The 14465-nt window shown below is 46.8% G+C and overlaps 1 protein-coding gene across 1 annotated transcript in view; it reads left to right on the forward strand.

The window, feature by feature from the left end:
• The window catches only part of TRAF3IP1 (TRAF3 interacting protein 1), a 66565-nt gene extending 53391 nt beyond the window's left edge, over positions 1-13174 (forward strand). Inside the window, exons 15-16 of the mRNA XM_082840883.1 lie at positions 9859-10082; positions 10580-13174. Of these exons, the coding sequence (XP_082697009.1) occupies positions 9859-10082; positions 10580-10745 (390 nt within the window). The 3' untranslated portion in view covers positions 10746-13174. The remainder of the gene's footprint in view (positions 1-9858; positions 10083-10579) is intronic.
• The last annotated feature ends 1291 nt before the right edge of the window (positions 13175-14465 follow it).

The raw sequence follows: 14465 nt of genomic DNA on the forward strand, positions 1-14465 counted from the left end.
TGCCACCAGGAAGCCCCTTGTTGCTTGAGTCTTGTGTTGCTGTCTTCACGTTTGAAGTAGCAGCCACCTCCTCCAGTCTTTACTGACTGGCGTTGGGTGATAGCGATTTCCACCAGCCCTGCTAGGGATTCTGAGGCTTCCTCATCTCCTATGCGTGCGCTCGCCCCATGTTTCTTCCCGTTTCTCGCTCCCTCCTCCAGCAGAATTCCTCAGCTTCTGTGCCGTCTCTCTGCCCCGTGGCTCCCGGCTGGGTGATGACAGCCTCTGTTCCTTTTCCCAGGAGCGGAGCTCAAGCTGAAGGTTGTGGTGTCTCCCTCCACAGACTCAGGCTGGCTCTCTGCTCGTGCTCAGTAGCCGTCCGTCAGAGCTTGCTCTCACCATGTGGGGATCACACACAGGAGTGGCCGCAGGGTGGGAGTACGTGTGGGTGAGGCACGCTGAGCGCTGGGGGGCACCCATGGGCCAGCTGGGGCTCCGTAGGTGAGGCGTCCCCAGCGGCTCGTATAGGCGGACTTGTTGGTGGAGTCTGCGGTGGGGGCAGTAGGGTCTGCATCAGTGTAGCTACCTGCCACTCTCCCAGCCACTCCGAGCCCCCAGGCATGCAGCCCACGGCGCTGGATGGGGCGAGAGAGAAAGGAGCCTCCTTGGCAGCTTCCCGCACAGCTGGGGAAGCGGAGTGCCCACTCCGGCGCTCTCACTGTCCCCTCGGGGGAAGTCACAGGCCATGGTGGTCTCTCGTGGCCCTAAGCTGCTCCACCTCGGGGAGGAGTGACACCATGGGTGAAGTCAGGCTGTTTCTCTTTCCCTCTCCAGTGCATCCACACTGGCTTGTTTTGCTCTGGTGGTGTGCTGGACCTCTCCAAGGGCTCCCTGCCTGCAGAGTCAGCACAGCCGCTGCCTTGTGGTGGAGTCTCCAAAGCTTGGCGGCCCCCTACTCCGTGCCGCGGTTGGGAGATTGTCCCCATGTGGAGAGCGGAGCGAGAGTGGGCTGGCTGCCCGAGCGTCCTCCTGTCCAGCTCTGAGCCGTCTACTGCCTTTCTTCATCTCCTGAGCATGGTTGCCTCTGACATTTTGTTCTGGTTTATAGTTGTTCCCTAGTTCGGTTTCAGTTCTGTTATTTGGGCAGAATCTACTTGCTGTAGCTTAGAAGAATTGCAGAATCCTAAAAATCTCTAGCTAGAATGAATTTTAGAGATTTAAACAAAGATAAAGAAATACAAAAATAAAGGTTCATGGTTACGAATTCCTAATCTTATTTTTTTCTAAAGCATATATTTGATGATATGATTAATAGTGAAATAGAATACACTCTAGGAATGGAAACCCTATTCCCTAGTGGATAAATATATTTTTGTCCATTTTCTTTAATAGTCAGTGTTTCTTCTTCTTTTGGGCTGCCACATCCAGGAAAGAGTCAGTTGTTTCAGTTAAAAAAAATTCAAGTCAGCCGTTGTAGCATCCTTTGAACTTAGCTTACTTACGGTACATTTAACCAAGAAATTATTCTTGAACCAAATAAAATCACTAGTGAGTGTGTTGTGTCTCAGGTAAAATCACTAGTGAGTGGGTTGTCTCTCAAGAATAAATGGCACATATAAAATTCAACATCCATTATTGCTACAAGCTTGCAGTGAACGAGGGGTAGGAAGGTTCCTCTGGCCACAGGAGGGAGAGTACCTGCAACGAGCAGTCAGCAACCTACACAGCAGGGAGGGGCTGCAGGTGTTTCCGTGGAATTCAGGAACAAGGATGTGAAGGGAAACCTGGCTGAGATATTCTGGAGGGTCTAACTGGTACAAAAAGAAATGAGGTTGAATTCTGGAAAGGAGACAGGGTCACCATCATTTGAAGATGACAGCAGTCTACCGAGTCAATCAACCCCCTAAAAGTTAAAACTATTTAAAAAATTTATAAGGTGCCAGTGACAAAATAAATACACAGAAGTCAGTACTTTTCCTATGTGTCAGCAATAACCAGTTGGAAACAATGTATATCAAGTCCCCCATCCAGAACTGGAAACAAAAATGCAAGTTTCCAAGGCATGTGTGCATTTAATAAGAATTTATAGTAACTGTACTGAGAAGCCACAGAATTTTACCAAGAAATATAAAAGGTCTGGAAAAAGTCGAGAGAGACATTGTGTTTCTGGGTGGAAACTCAATATTATAGAGATGTCACTTCTCTCAAGTTAACTTGTAAGTTTAATGCAATTCCAGTAAATATTCAATGGATGTTTGGGAATTTGGCAGGGAATATTCTGAAGTTTTTCTGAAAGCATAAATATATGAGAATAGCCTTCCATAAAAATGTTTGAAAGGACCAGGTTTAGGCCAGTAATGTCACATTCTTAACTTACTTTCATTACTTTAAGTAGAGAAGGGATCACTGTGGCTGGGGATCTGAGCTCTACATTTCCCTGTTGCCTGCTTTGTTAGGGTCATTATGGTCAGTCCTCCATGTGACAAGATGATTTTTTAAATCCTTTCCATTTTCATGTCAGTCTGAAAGGCCAGGCTGAAGGTACGTCTTCTCTGTTCCGTGCAGTAACCTTTGGCTTCAGCCGCAGTGACCCCACGCCAAACCTCTGTACTCTTATCTTACACACCGGCCTTCCGAGAGGGTTCCTCGTTCCTTTCCAAGGACATTAATGTTTGTAGAAGTAGCTAACATTTAATGATCTTTTGATTTCTCTCTGCACCAGGTTCTAGGTGGTTCCTTATATGCATTTCTTCTCCTGTAGCAGCTTACCCTTCGGATAGTCTCAGTCGTAGACAATATAATTATAACAACAGCTGACATTGATAGAGCACTTACTATCCCTAAGGAGTTGCATACATCACTTCATTTAATCCTCCCAGTAATTTATGAGATAGGTGTCATCCCCATTTTCTAGGTTAGGAAACTGAGGCACAAGAGTGATCTTGCCCAAGATTATGTGGACAGTCGCACAGGCAGGACATCAGTGAACCTCACACTATATAGCTTCTCATGCATACGTTCTAAAAGCTTCCTGCTCGTGTTTATTTCTTATCCGTAGTGGCTGCAGCGAGCAGATTTTACCAGCTGGGAGGTTTTTTTTTTTAACAGCGTGTCCCTGACTTGGACTGGTGGTTTTCTCTCTGCTGCCAGTGTTCAGTAGTTACACCTGCAGCTGTCAGATTGTGGAAATGCCATCGGAGTCGATGTTCTTGTATATGCACAGAAGTAAAATACTGGCTTGTGAAAAATATTTGATGTAAATTGGTACAAGCACTTTGGAAAACTGTGTGACATACGTACCCGTTGACCCAGCAGTGCCACTTCCTGTTGCATGCCGTGGAGAATCCTGTGCCTGTGTGCCTGTGTGTATTAGGACAAATGTATAAGGTTGTTCCGAGTGGCCTTGTTTGTCATGGCCCCAGACCAAGAATCACCCAAGTGTCCACCAGCAGTGGGGTGGTTGGATAAATCATGGTGTATTCATATGATGACATAACCGTTCAGCAATGCAGATGAACAGAACGCGTGTGCTCGTAATTACATGGTTGATTCTCAAGTACAGCGCTGAGCAACAGAGTCCAACACGTGCAGATACATGTGTGATTCCATTTGTCCCGTGCACATAGGACAGGCACACGGGTCAGCAAACAGCAGAGCCCGTCATGCAGACCTGGGACTCGAACACCAGGGACGGCAGACTGACAGTGACCTTGGGCTTTGGGGACCCTGGCAGGGTTTGCTTTCCTCACCCAGATGATGGCTGCAGGTGTCACTTTATCATTTTGTTAAACCGTTCATTTGTGTCTTAGGTGCTTTTCTGTGTGTGTGTAAAGGTTAAAGTGTTTGATTCCAGACTGTTTTACTGTGCGTTCAAGATACCAGTTTGACCCACACTAGAAATGAATGTGTGGTTTACAGAGAAGTTTGGTGATGGAATATTTCTGGATGAACAGGATGCTTGGAATCATTATTCTGTGGGTCTCTGCTTCTCTCATGTAACTTGGATGCAGGCATTCCTCGGTTTACGAAGAAAATGAACTTTTGACAGTTTGTATATAAATCGCTTCCTGAAGTCATGGGCGAGTATGTTACTTAAAGCAAATACTCACACTCTTTGATTTATTACCCCCCCCCCTCAATTAATCAGGCCTTTGTTTATCGGGTTGGCTTCATGTAGGGTAGAGCTCTGCTCGGGAGTGTCCGTGACCCCGCAGATCAGCGGCAGAGTGGAGGGCAGTGTCGTACCCCAGATCCGGCTCTGAGAGACTTCCAGCAGAATCTAAGGGTCAGGCTTTCAAGCATTATTTTAACAATAGTACTTTTTTGCCCTGAAGCATTGTAATTGAAATTTAAAGAAACAAATCTCGGAGGTCAGCAGTTTTTATGTGTATGACTTATAATAATAAATCATTATAAATTTAAAAAGCACTATAAACACAAATGCCCACAGTTCTGGGGACAAGTGTGTGTGTGGTAAATGCAAATAATATTAAGTCCCAGGAGTAACTCTTCACCTGAAAACTCTTGGAAAGTCACTTTTTCTGAAGCGCGCGTGCGAAGTGGCCGGCCAGACGCTACCAGCTGAGCAAACAGTCTGCATGCAGCCTGCGGCAGGCGGAGGGCCGGCCAGGCGGGAGGGCGGGCGGGTGTGTGTGCCCGCGACACACAGCTGCTGCCCCTCTGTGTCACCTGTAGCAGCTGATCCCGTGGCAAGCCACACGCAGGAGCTGCAGATCTCCGAGCTCAGCACTGCAGTCTTTCAGTAAAGATTTTTAAGGGCTAATTTCATGGTTTGGGTTATTTATGAAGTGGCGATGGGGAAGGGGATGTGTCAGGAAGGAAGGCAAATGATGTTTTGGTGAAAGAACTTGTCCGCCTGCAGCTGGGCACACAGCTTGTCGGTTGGTGTTGACAGTACAGCAGCGTACCTGTCAGCCTGTCGCCTTGCCTGGAGCGGCGGCGCCCGCACTGAAGCAGGGACTCGCCTGCTCCCCCTGCAGGCCTTGCGGCTTCGTCCCTCATGGTGGATCAATTTATAATGGTTACCGTTTACTGAGGGCTTACTCTGTGCGAGGCACTGAGCTGCTTATTTTATATTACCCCACTTAATCTGACCTGCAGGGTAAATATTATTACTTCTGTTTTATGGTGAGGAAACCGAGGTACAGAGAGGTCACGTCAAGCTCCCAAGGCCGTAAAGATGGGAGGCGGTGAGGCGGGCTGGGACCGGCTGGGGCCCTGCAGAGCACACGCTCCCGACCGCTCGCGCCTCGCCCACAGGCCCTCTTGTGTTCTAGGCGGTTTTAGGTGCTATTTTGGGTCATGATACAGTTTTGTTACTTTCTGCTCTTCTGTTTTCAAAAATTAAGTATATTTCATGTGACTAATTCCTGTATGGTGAGTATGGTGGTGGATTCTCCAATTCTACCGTACATATTAAAAGTCTATAAAACAAGGGCTTTAATGGTTGTATTTGTCTGGAAAGTTGCTGATATAGCAGTAGAAGCTCTGCGTAAATCAGAGGCTGTCGTCAGTGGAGTGTGCTTGCAAAGCACATGATCAGTGCTTGACTTATCCACCCCACCTGCCACTTTAAGTGAAAGTTTGAAAAATGCCAGAATTTTGATATTTTGCAGCAATAATCAAAGCCTCTCCCGACTACCATAATCCAAGCCCACATGTATCTTGTTTAACATCTGAGGCTCTTAGAATTATGACCTTTAAGATTAGTGTTCCCGGGCTTCCCTGGTGGCGCAGTGGTTGGGAGTCTGCCTGCCGATGCAGGGGACGCGGGTTCGTGCCCTGGTCTGGGAAGATCCCACGTGCCGCGGAGCGGCTGGGCCCGTGAGCCATGGCCGCTGAGCCTGCGCGTCCGGAGCCTGTGCTCCGCAACGGGAGAGGCCACGACAGTGAGAGGCCTGCGTACCGCAAAAAAAAAAAAAAAAAAAAGCAAGATTACTGTTCCCAATCCTGCTTGGTTCTGTGCCACAGAAACATGAAGGATTTTGACAGATGACCCCTTATTGTCTTCATCCACGTTGGGACTTGCCAGTTTGGCAAGACATTGTGCCTGTTAGTCTCCATCCTAAGTTCTGTGCCCTAAACAGTTTTGGGTTAGAGACAACATGATGCCAAATGCATAGGAATTACTTAATAATCATTATGAGTCGGCTTAAATAGAATTTTAAATGTCTCAACTAAGTAAGTAGTCAATATAATAAAGACAAGACAGTTTTTCCTGGGAAGTCGTTTGTCATTGTATTGATTCATTTTAGTCATTTAGCATTTTAATTTAAAAGCATTTTTATAGCTACTACCTTTTTTCTTTAATTAAACTTATTTTGAGATAACTGTAGATTCAAAGGCAGTTGTAAGAAATAATAGAGAGATCCCAGGGACACCTTACTCAGTTTTTCCCACTGATAACATCTTACAAAACTGAGTGCAGTGTATGACACCCAGGATGCTGACCTTGATACAGTCAAGATACAACATCTCCAGCATCACAAGGATCCCTCTTGTTGCCCTTGTATAACCACAGTCCATTCTCTACCTTCCACCCCACCCCGTCCTGAACCCCTGGCAACCACTCATCTGTTCTCCGTTTTTATAGTTTTATCATTTTAAGAGTGTTATATAAATGGAATCATGCAGCATGTAAGTTGTTTTTTTTTAATTTTAAAATTTGTATTTATTTTTGGCTGTGTTGGGTGTTCGTTGCTGCACGCGGGCTTTCTCTGGTTGTGGCGAGCGGGGGCTACTCTTCGTTGCGGTGCGCAGGCTTCTCATGCGGTGGCTTCTCTTGTTGCGGAGCATGGGCTCTAGGCGCGCGGGCTTCAGTAGTTGCAGCACATGGGCTCAGTAATTGTGGCTCACAGGCTCTAGAGCGCAGGCTCAGTAATTATGACGCGTGGGCTTAGTTGCTCTGCAGCATATTGGATCTTCCCGGACCAGGGCTCGAACCCGTGTCCCCTGCATTGGCAGGCAGATTCTTAACCAATGCGCCACTAGGGAAGCCCGCAGCATGTAAGTTTTGAGACTGGCTTTTTTCACTCAGCGTAACTCTCTCAAGGTCCGTCCAGGTTGTTGTGCGAATCAACAGTTCGTTCCTTTTTTATTGCCAAGTAGTATTCCATGATACAGATGGAGCATAGTTTATTTAACTACTCACTCCTTGAAGGGCATCTGGGTTGTGTCCAGCTTTTGGCTCCTTGAATACAGCTTCTGTAAACATACCTATACAGGTTTTTGTGTGAACATGTCTTCTCTTCTCTGGGATCAGTGCCCAGGAGTACAATTGCTGGGTCGTATGGTGGCTGCACGTTTAGCTTTTAAAGAAACTGCCGACTGGTTTTGCAGAGCAGCTGCACCACTTTACATTCCCACCAGCCGTGAATGGGGGATCCAGTTTCTCTGCACCCTTCCCAGCATTTGGTGTGGTCGCTTTTTTTTGTTTTAAACATTCTGATAGGTGTGGAGTGTTATCTCATGGTGGTTCTAATTCCCATTTCCTTAATAGGTAATGATTTTGAACATCTTTTCACGTGCTCGTTGGCCTTCTGCATATCATCTTTGGTGAAATGTCTGTTCTTTTGTCCATTTTCTAATTTGATTGCTTGCTTTTTTTGCTGTTGACTTTTGGGAGTTTTTACGTTCTAGGTACTAGTCCTTCACCAGGTCTGTGGTTTGAACATATGTCCTCTCACTCTCTAGGCTTTCTTGCATGCTCTCAACAGGGTTTCTTGCCCAGCGACAGTTTTTAATTCTGATGAAGTCCAGTTTATCAGGTTTTCCTTTAATTGACCATGCTTTCGGTGTCAAGTCAGAACTCTTTGCCTGGCCCTAAATCCCAAGGGTTTTCTTCTAGCTTTTTTTGTAGAAGTTTTATAGTTTTCTGTTTTACATTTAAGTCTGTGATCCATTTTGAGTTAATTTTTGTACAAGATATGAGACTTAGGTCAAGGTTTATTTTTTTCCCTGTGGATGTCCAGTTGCTCCAGTGCCTTATGTTGACTGGCTGTGTTTCCGCCACTGGATTGCTTGTGCACCTTCGTCAAAAATCAGCTGGGCATATTTGTGAGCATCTGTTTCTGGATTCTCTGTTCTGTTCCATTGATCTGTGTGTCCATCCTGCCGGTACCACCCTGTCTTGATTACTGTCGCTATCTGGGAAGTCCTGAAATTGGGTAGCCTGATTCTTCCCTCTTATTTCTTCTTTTTCAAAATGTTTTAGCTATGCCAGTTCCTTTGCCTCTCTATATAAGTTTTAGGATAATCCTGTCCATGTCTACAGGGAATTTGGGATTTTGGTAAGAATTGTATTAAACCTATGTATCAGCTTGGGGAGAATTGACATCTCTACTATGTTGAATCCTGCAATTGATGAACAGGGTATGGCTCTCTCTTTTTAGATCTCCTTTGATTTATTTCATCCACATTGTGTAGTTTTCAGTATACAAGTTCTGTACATATTTGGTTAGATTTACACCTAGTATTTCTTTTTTTTGAGCAATTATAAATGGCATTGTATTTTTAATTTTGGTATCCGTGTGTTCACTGCCAGTAAATAGAAACACAGTTGATTTTCGTATGTTTATCTTGTATCCCGCAGCCTTGCAGAGCTCACTTATTAGTTCTATGAGCTTGGCCTTTTATTTGTAGTCCTGTGTACTTAACACTGTCTATGTGCCAGGCATTATGTTAAGGCTTTCCGTGTGTTTGCCAAAGGCCAGGACGTAGTGAGGCTAGGATCTTGACTCAGAAATTACTTACTCACTTCATCTATTCATTTGGCAAATATTTAAGGAGCACTTATATGGACCAGATGCAGGGTTCCTGCCCTCCTGGGGCCTACGGTCTGAAACCGGAATTAGAAGTGACACAAGTGGTTATCTAACTTAATACAAGAAGTTTAAAAATAAAACAAGACGTTGATTAATTATAACCTAATGCATCTGACTCGGTGTCAGTGGGTAAAGCAGGGACCTTTAGTCAGCCTGTGTGGAGTGGGGGCACCCAGGGGGGACTTGCTAAACATTGTTCATTTCCCCAGGAAAGGTTTCCCGACCCAAACTGCTTGTTGATTCTTACATCAGTTTTTGCAGTTCAGAGACGTCTGTGGTAAAACCTCATATGAAGGGAATTAAATATTCTTGTCCAAGAGCCCAAGAACTCCTGGCCAAAACTACGTGAAGCTCCCTGGTCGCCTCCATCGTCACCTCCTTCACCTGCTGTGCCTTAGCCCCTCCCCCGCCAGCCCTGCACCCTCGATGCCCGCCCCAGGCCCCGTCGCCTCCGCACCGGCCAGCCCAGGCCAGCCCTCCTCGACCTCACCTGCTGCCCCCGTGCTGCCGAGGGCCGCGCCCTCCGTCCGCACACCGCACCTCCCTCTCTCCACCTCGCGGCCCTCCTCCCCTCGGCTGGCGGCTGCCCTCCTCTGGCCTGGCAGGCCAGGTTGCAGAGTCGTTTGAGCTGGGAGGGTGGTGCATCAAGGAGTGAGATGCAGGGCCAGGTCCCCTTCCCGCCACACGGTTTGGGAAGATCATCGGTGGCCCTGCCTGAGCTTTTGTAACAACAGCGGCAGTAAGTTTCTGGCCAGTTGGGAAATGAAAATCTTACCCTACAGAAATGTGCCCCTCGGGCAGCCTTCCAGGGACAGGGCCTTACGGGGCGCTGCTGACGTGCTCACACAGGGCCTGGCACCCCGGGCCACTGGTGACCTAGTCTTGCGGTCACAGGCATGAAGCAGTGTCCCATAGCCCGGTGGGTCCCGAACTGGCACCGTCCCCACGCCCACGCCCCTTCCGCCCTTATTAGTCCCTGTCCTGCCTTAGGAGTGAGGCTGTTGCTCTCTCTTCATTCTCTTCCCACTAACTGTAGGAGAAACTGCTCGTCTTTGAGTCGGCGTGGAAGAAGGAGAAGGACATAGTCTCCAAGGAGATAGAGAAGCTCCGTGTGTCCATCCAGACCCTGTGCAGGAGCGCACTTCCCCTGGGCAAGATCATGGACTACATCCAGGAGGACGTCGACGCCATGCAGAACGAGTTGCAGCTGTGGCACAGCGAGAACCGGCAGCATGCTGAGGCCCTGCAGAAGGAGCAGAGGTGGGGGCTGGGGTGGGGGGTGGGGAGCCGGGGCGGGGGAGAGCGGGGGCGGGGCCCGGGGCCCACGTGTGCCCGCAGCCCAGGGGGAGGGCTCCCGAGAGCCCACGGCCCCTCGACCCTCTCTTTCTTACCTCCTCCCCCGAAGGAAACACGTTTCTTTTTCTTTTTCGTTCATAGCATGACGTGCATTTCTTTGTAGCAGTTAGAGAAGATCTGCAGTCAGTGTTCAAAAACGAGATTTAGACATTAAAACAGACAGCAAACTTTGCAGTTTGGATACCATATTTTTCATGTATCTTATCGAAATCCCCAAAGCTTTGTGACTGTAATTTGAAAGTATTTTAATTTTTCACTCTAAAAGAGTACGTTTATGTTTTTACCCTTTTTCTTTGGATGCAATGACTAATTCCCCTTTTGTTGTTTTCCACTGTTTGAATTAAGAAGCAAATGTAAAATGTGAAAGATATTTATGAGCCCCTGGCTTTGCTTTCCGTCAGCATCACAGACTGTGCCCTGGAGCCCTTGGAGGCGGAGCTGGCGGAGCTGGAGCAGCTGGTCAGAGACCAGCAGGACAGGATCTGTGCCGTGAAGGCCAGTATTCTGAGGAATGAAGAGAAAATTCAGAAAATGGTGCACAGTATCCATCTGAGTTCCAAAAGGTGAAAGCGCAGACGTTTCGGAGACTAAAGGCCGTCCTCAGTTTGCACGTCGTTACTCCTTAAGTTTCCGTTTGAAGACAATGAACAGTTTACAATGTTATCCAACTAATTTTCAGAGCTTTACAAGCGTGAGGCATATTCAGTGTGTGAAGACCATGTGTTCCTACCTTCCTCCGCTAGAATACTTGCTAGTTATAAATAACTCTTGCAAATGCCTGTGTGAAAAGTTTCTTTACAAGCCTGTCCTTTGTATTTCCCCCGTAGGCTGTTCAGTTCTGTGCCAGATTCGCCAGCAGGTGAGTGGTGCTGGCGCAGCCAGGGATGCAGGCGTCCGTGATTTCAGACTCTGAGTCTAGTGACAGGACTTCTGTGAGTCAGGCACTGAGTGAGATGGCTGTACATTTTGATAGGAGCTTCATAAATACAATGAAGCCTGAAAATGAATGAATTATATTTTTAGCTCATTTCCACTTGAAAAGGGTTAATTTCGGCCCATATCTTTATAAGGTACGCGTGAACTTTAATTTTTAACCTCTTTGTAATTGCATACATGTTATGTAATTTTCTTACTGGTCCCTTTTATCTTTTGCTTATATTTCCAGCCCTTAAAGTTCATACATTTAAAAAGGAGGTTTGAGTATGGCCTTCATGGACATCATCTGGACATGAGATTGTCACAGGCCCTTTCCTCACTTTCTTTAACATTTTGCCCCTGGGTTTTCGCCACGTGCACACTTGTGTCACTTGCCTCGTTCTCTCCAGAAGAGGGGCTTGCTCTCCAAGGCATCGGCATCATGCCTTTTCCTTCGCACAGGTGTAAGCACCTGTGCACCTGAGAGACAGGTAGCTTAGGGAAAACTGCAAAAGGAAGACTTAAAAGGATACATGGATTTGCAAAATTTTTTAATGTTAGCGTTTTTTTGGAAATTTTTTTTAAAGCAAAAGTTTTTTTTTTTAAACATGGTTTATATTTAGTTTTTCACTGCATATAATATTGTAAATACTTACTAAAGTCTTCAATTTGTGTATAAAGGATTTCACTGTTTGGAGACATACTTACGGGTCTTAAGGTCTGGGTCCTGATACTTTTATTTCTAGATACTGTATTTATTATGTAACCCAAGGAGGGCCATTTTAAGTGTTAGAATTTGCCCGAGAAAGTTTTGTTTCTTTAAAAGACTAGCACAAATGGCACGGTTAAGTTTTTCTTAGTGTAATTTCCAAAATAAATCTGTTACAAAGGTAGTTCTATGACTTTCGAAGCTGAGTAAGTTCAAGGTCAGATTATTAAGATCTGCCGTCATGAAACATTGGTCGTCTTCTCCTTTCCGTAGTTTACCGTAAAATTCAGTTTGGCGAGGCTCCACTAATGCAGCCCTGCCGGCGGGCAGGTGTGTCAGTCCCCAGCCCTCACGTGCTCATAGTCTCTTTTCCACTGACTTGGATGGCAGCCACCATCCTAAAGGGACCCTGTTTTGCTTCAAGTGAAGGTGTCTGCCTTTAATGAATTTGTACATAAGACTAGAGATTTTGTGTTGCAAAAAATTACATACATTGTGAGTAAAATTTTGTATGAAGTAGTCTCTCAAATTGTATCATAAAATTTATTTTTCTTTTATACATAAATCATTAAAAATCATCAGATTTTTTTTCTATCAGTGTATGGGTTGTGCAGTTCAGTTCACACCTGGAAAAAAGCATTTATAAGCATTTGGATTTTTTTTAGTTTTCAAATGTGTGCAGTTTGTTTTTCTTTGAAGAAAGTTCAGGGAAATGTATATTTTCACTCATTGTGACACCCCTTTTCTGTATAAATTGAAGTCTTACGTATGGCAGGTAAGCATTTATCAGAAATTTTAAGACCATTCAGGAAGTTTTAGAAAGTCTCTGCATGTAGTTATTAGTGTATCTTATCACAAACGAATTAAATCCTGTTATTTATTATTTTGATAGAATACACAAATGGGGTTATTAAATGTTTTTCTCTGCTTTGGCTTGTAAGTTTTCAAGACGTACTGGAGTCATACTTCAGAAATTTTAATTTAAGCAACTTCCCTGGCGGTCCAGTGGTTAAGACTCTGCACTTCCACCGCAGGGGGCACGGGTTCAATCCCTGGTGGGGGGAACTAAGATCCCGCATGCCGTGTGGTGCGGCCACAGAAAAAAAAAAAAAAAGAAATTAAAAGTTGAGCCGACATATTTATATTTAAAGGAAATACATAAACCTTTGAAAAAAATAACAAGACTAAAATTCAGGCTTTCTACTTTGACATTCATGCTTATTTTTCTTAATAAGCAACTTAAAAAATGATAACTGGAATCTGTAAAGACAGATGATGTTATTTAGTGACAATATAAGTGCAGTTTAGGATTGGGGGGTGGGGGTCTGGAATTCTCAGTCTGTTGACAAGTGCCCCTGAAATATTCCCAGACTTCTTTTCCAGGCTGCCCTGAACTGACCGGGATGTGTCTTCTGCTGACTTGCGCAGCCCTGGGGCACACGAGCAAGAGGAGAGGTGGCTGGACCTTTACCAGCTTGGTGTCACCAGTCACAGGCTTAGGACGACCAGTCTGCTTGAGTTCCCACAAGAATCGGGTTCAGGATGAGGCTGCACGCAGGACCCTGTGCTCAGGCGGCTGCCCTGAAGGACCGGTTTCCGCACAGACCCAGACCCCCTCCCAGCTCCGGGGTCTTCTGCCCGCTCCCAGGGGGGCAGGGGCAGAGCGCCTCGCTCCTCATGCCCTCCCTGCCCCCAGGAGCCCACCGCCCGAGCTGGGAGGAAGCCCCAGGCCCGTCCACTCCCGGGATGTGCTCTTGCCGTGGCGGGGCTGTGTTCGCCTCTATCCTGTGATGCACTTCACTAATCGAAAGGCCTCATGTTTTCCTAAACAGTGTTTGGGTGAGTACGGTTCACACAAGCTCTGCAAGAGGGCAGGAGGCCCCTGGAAGAGTCCGCTTCTGCCGCTAATGTGTGTTTTCATAAAAGGAGTTTGGGAAGGACTTTTATTATTTTAATTCAGTGAGAGAAAAGACATGTAAATGGCTTTTTAAGCTGTAAGACTAGTGTTTAAGTCCATGTTTAGAGCTGAGTTCCAGATTGATGATCGGCCTCTTAAACCAAGCAAGTTGGTCTTTCTGGTGAGAAAATGGGGTTCAGGGACTTCCCTGGCCGTCCAGTGGTTAGGGCCCCGCACTTGCACTGCCGAGGGCGCGGGTTCAGACCCCGGTCGGGGAACTAAGATCCCACAAACTTCGTGGTGCAGACCCCCCCGCCCCCCCAAAAAAAAACCCGAAAGCGGGGTTCCGAAGGAAGTCAAGGCCTGAGTCACGGAGACTGTGCCGGCCAGCCGAGGCGCAACCAGGGCTTTGTGAGCCAGTGTGGTGGGTGCGCTCGGTGTGCGAGGTTCCCCGGTAGCCCCGCCCTCTGCCCCCGCACCGCCGGCTCAGCACACCCCGCAGGCGCACGGCCGGCGAGTCAGGGCAGCTCAGAGGATGCTAAGCCCGCACCAGTGTTCAGCCACAGCCTGTCGGCTAATTCACAGCATCTGTCCTGTTCCTCACTGCACTCTCGGACTTCCCGTTCAATTCTCAGAAAAGGCTCTTAGCGTTGCTGTCGCCGTGACGTAACAAACCAAAAAACACTTAGGTCTGCCGTTTACGGTCCCCGTCAAAGCCAGCACTTTGCCGGGTGACGGCGGCCGGCGATCGCGGGCCTCGCTTGCT

The sequence above is a fragment of the Leucopleurus acutus genome (genome assembly GCF_964270905.1).
Source record: "Leucopleurus acutus genome assembly, chromosome: 6".
Lineage (NCBI taxonomy): Eukaryota > Metazoa > Chordata > Mammalia > Artiodactyla > Delphinidae > Leucopleurus > Leucopleurus acutus.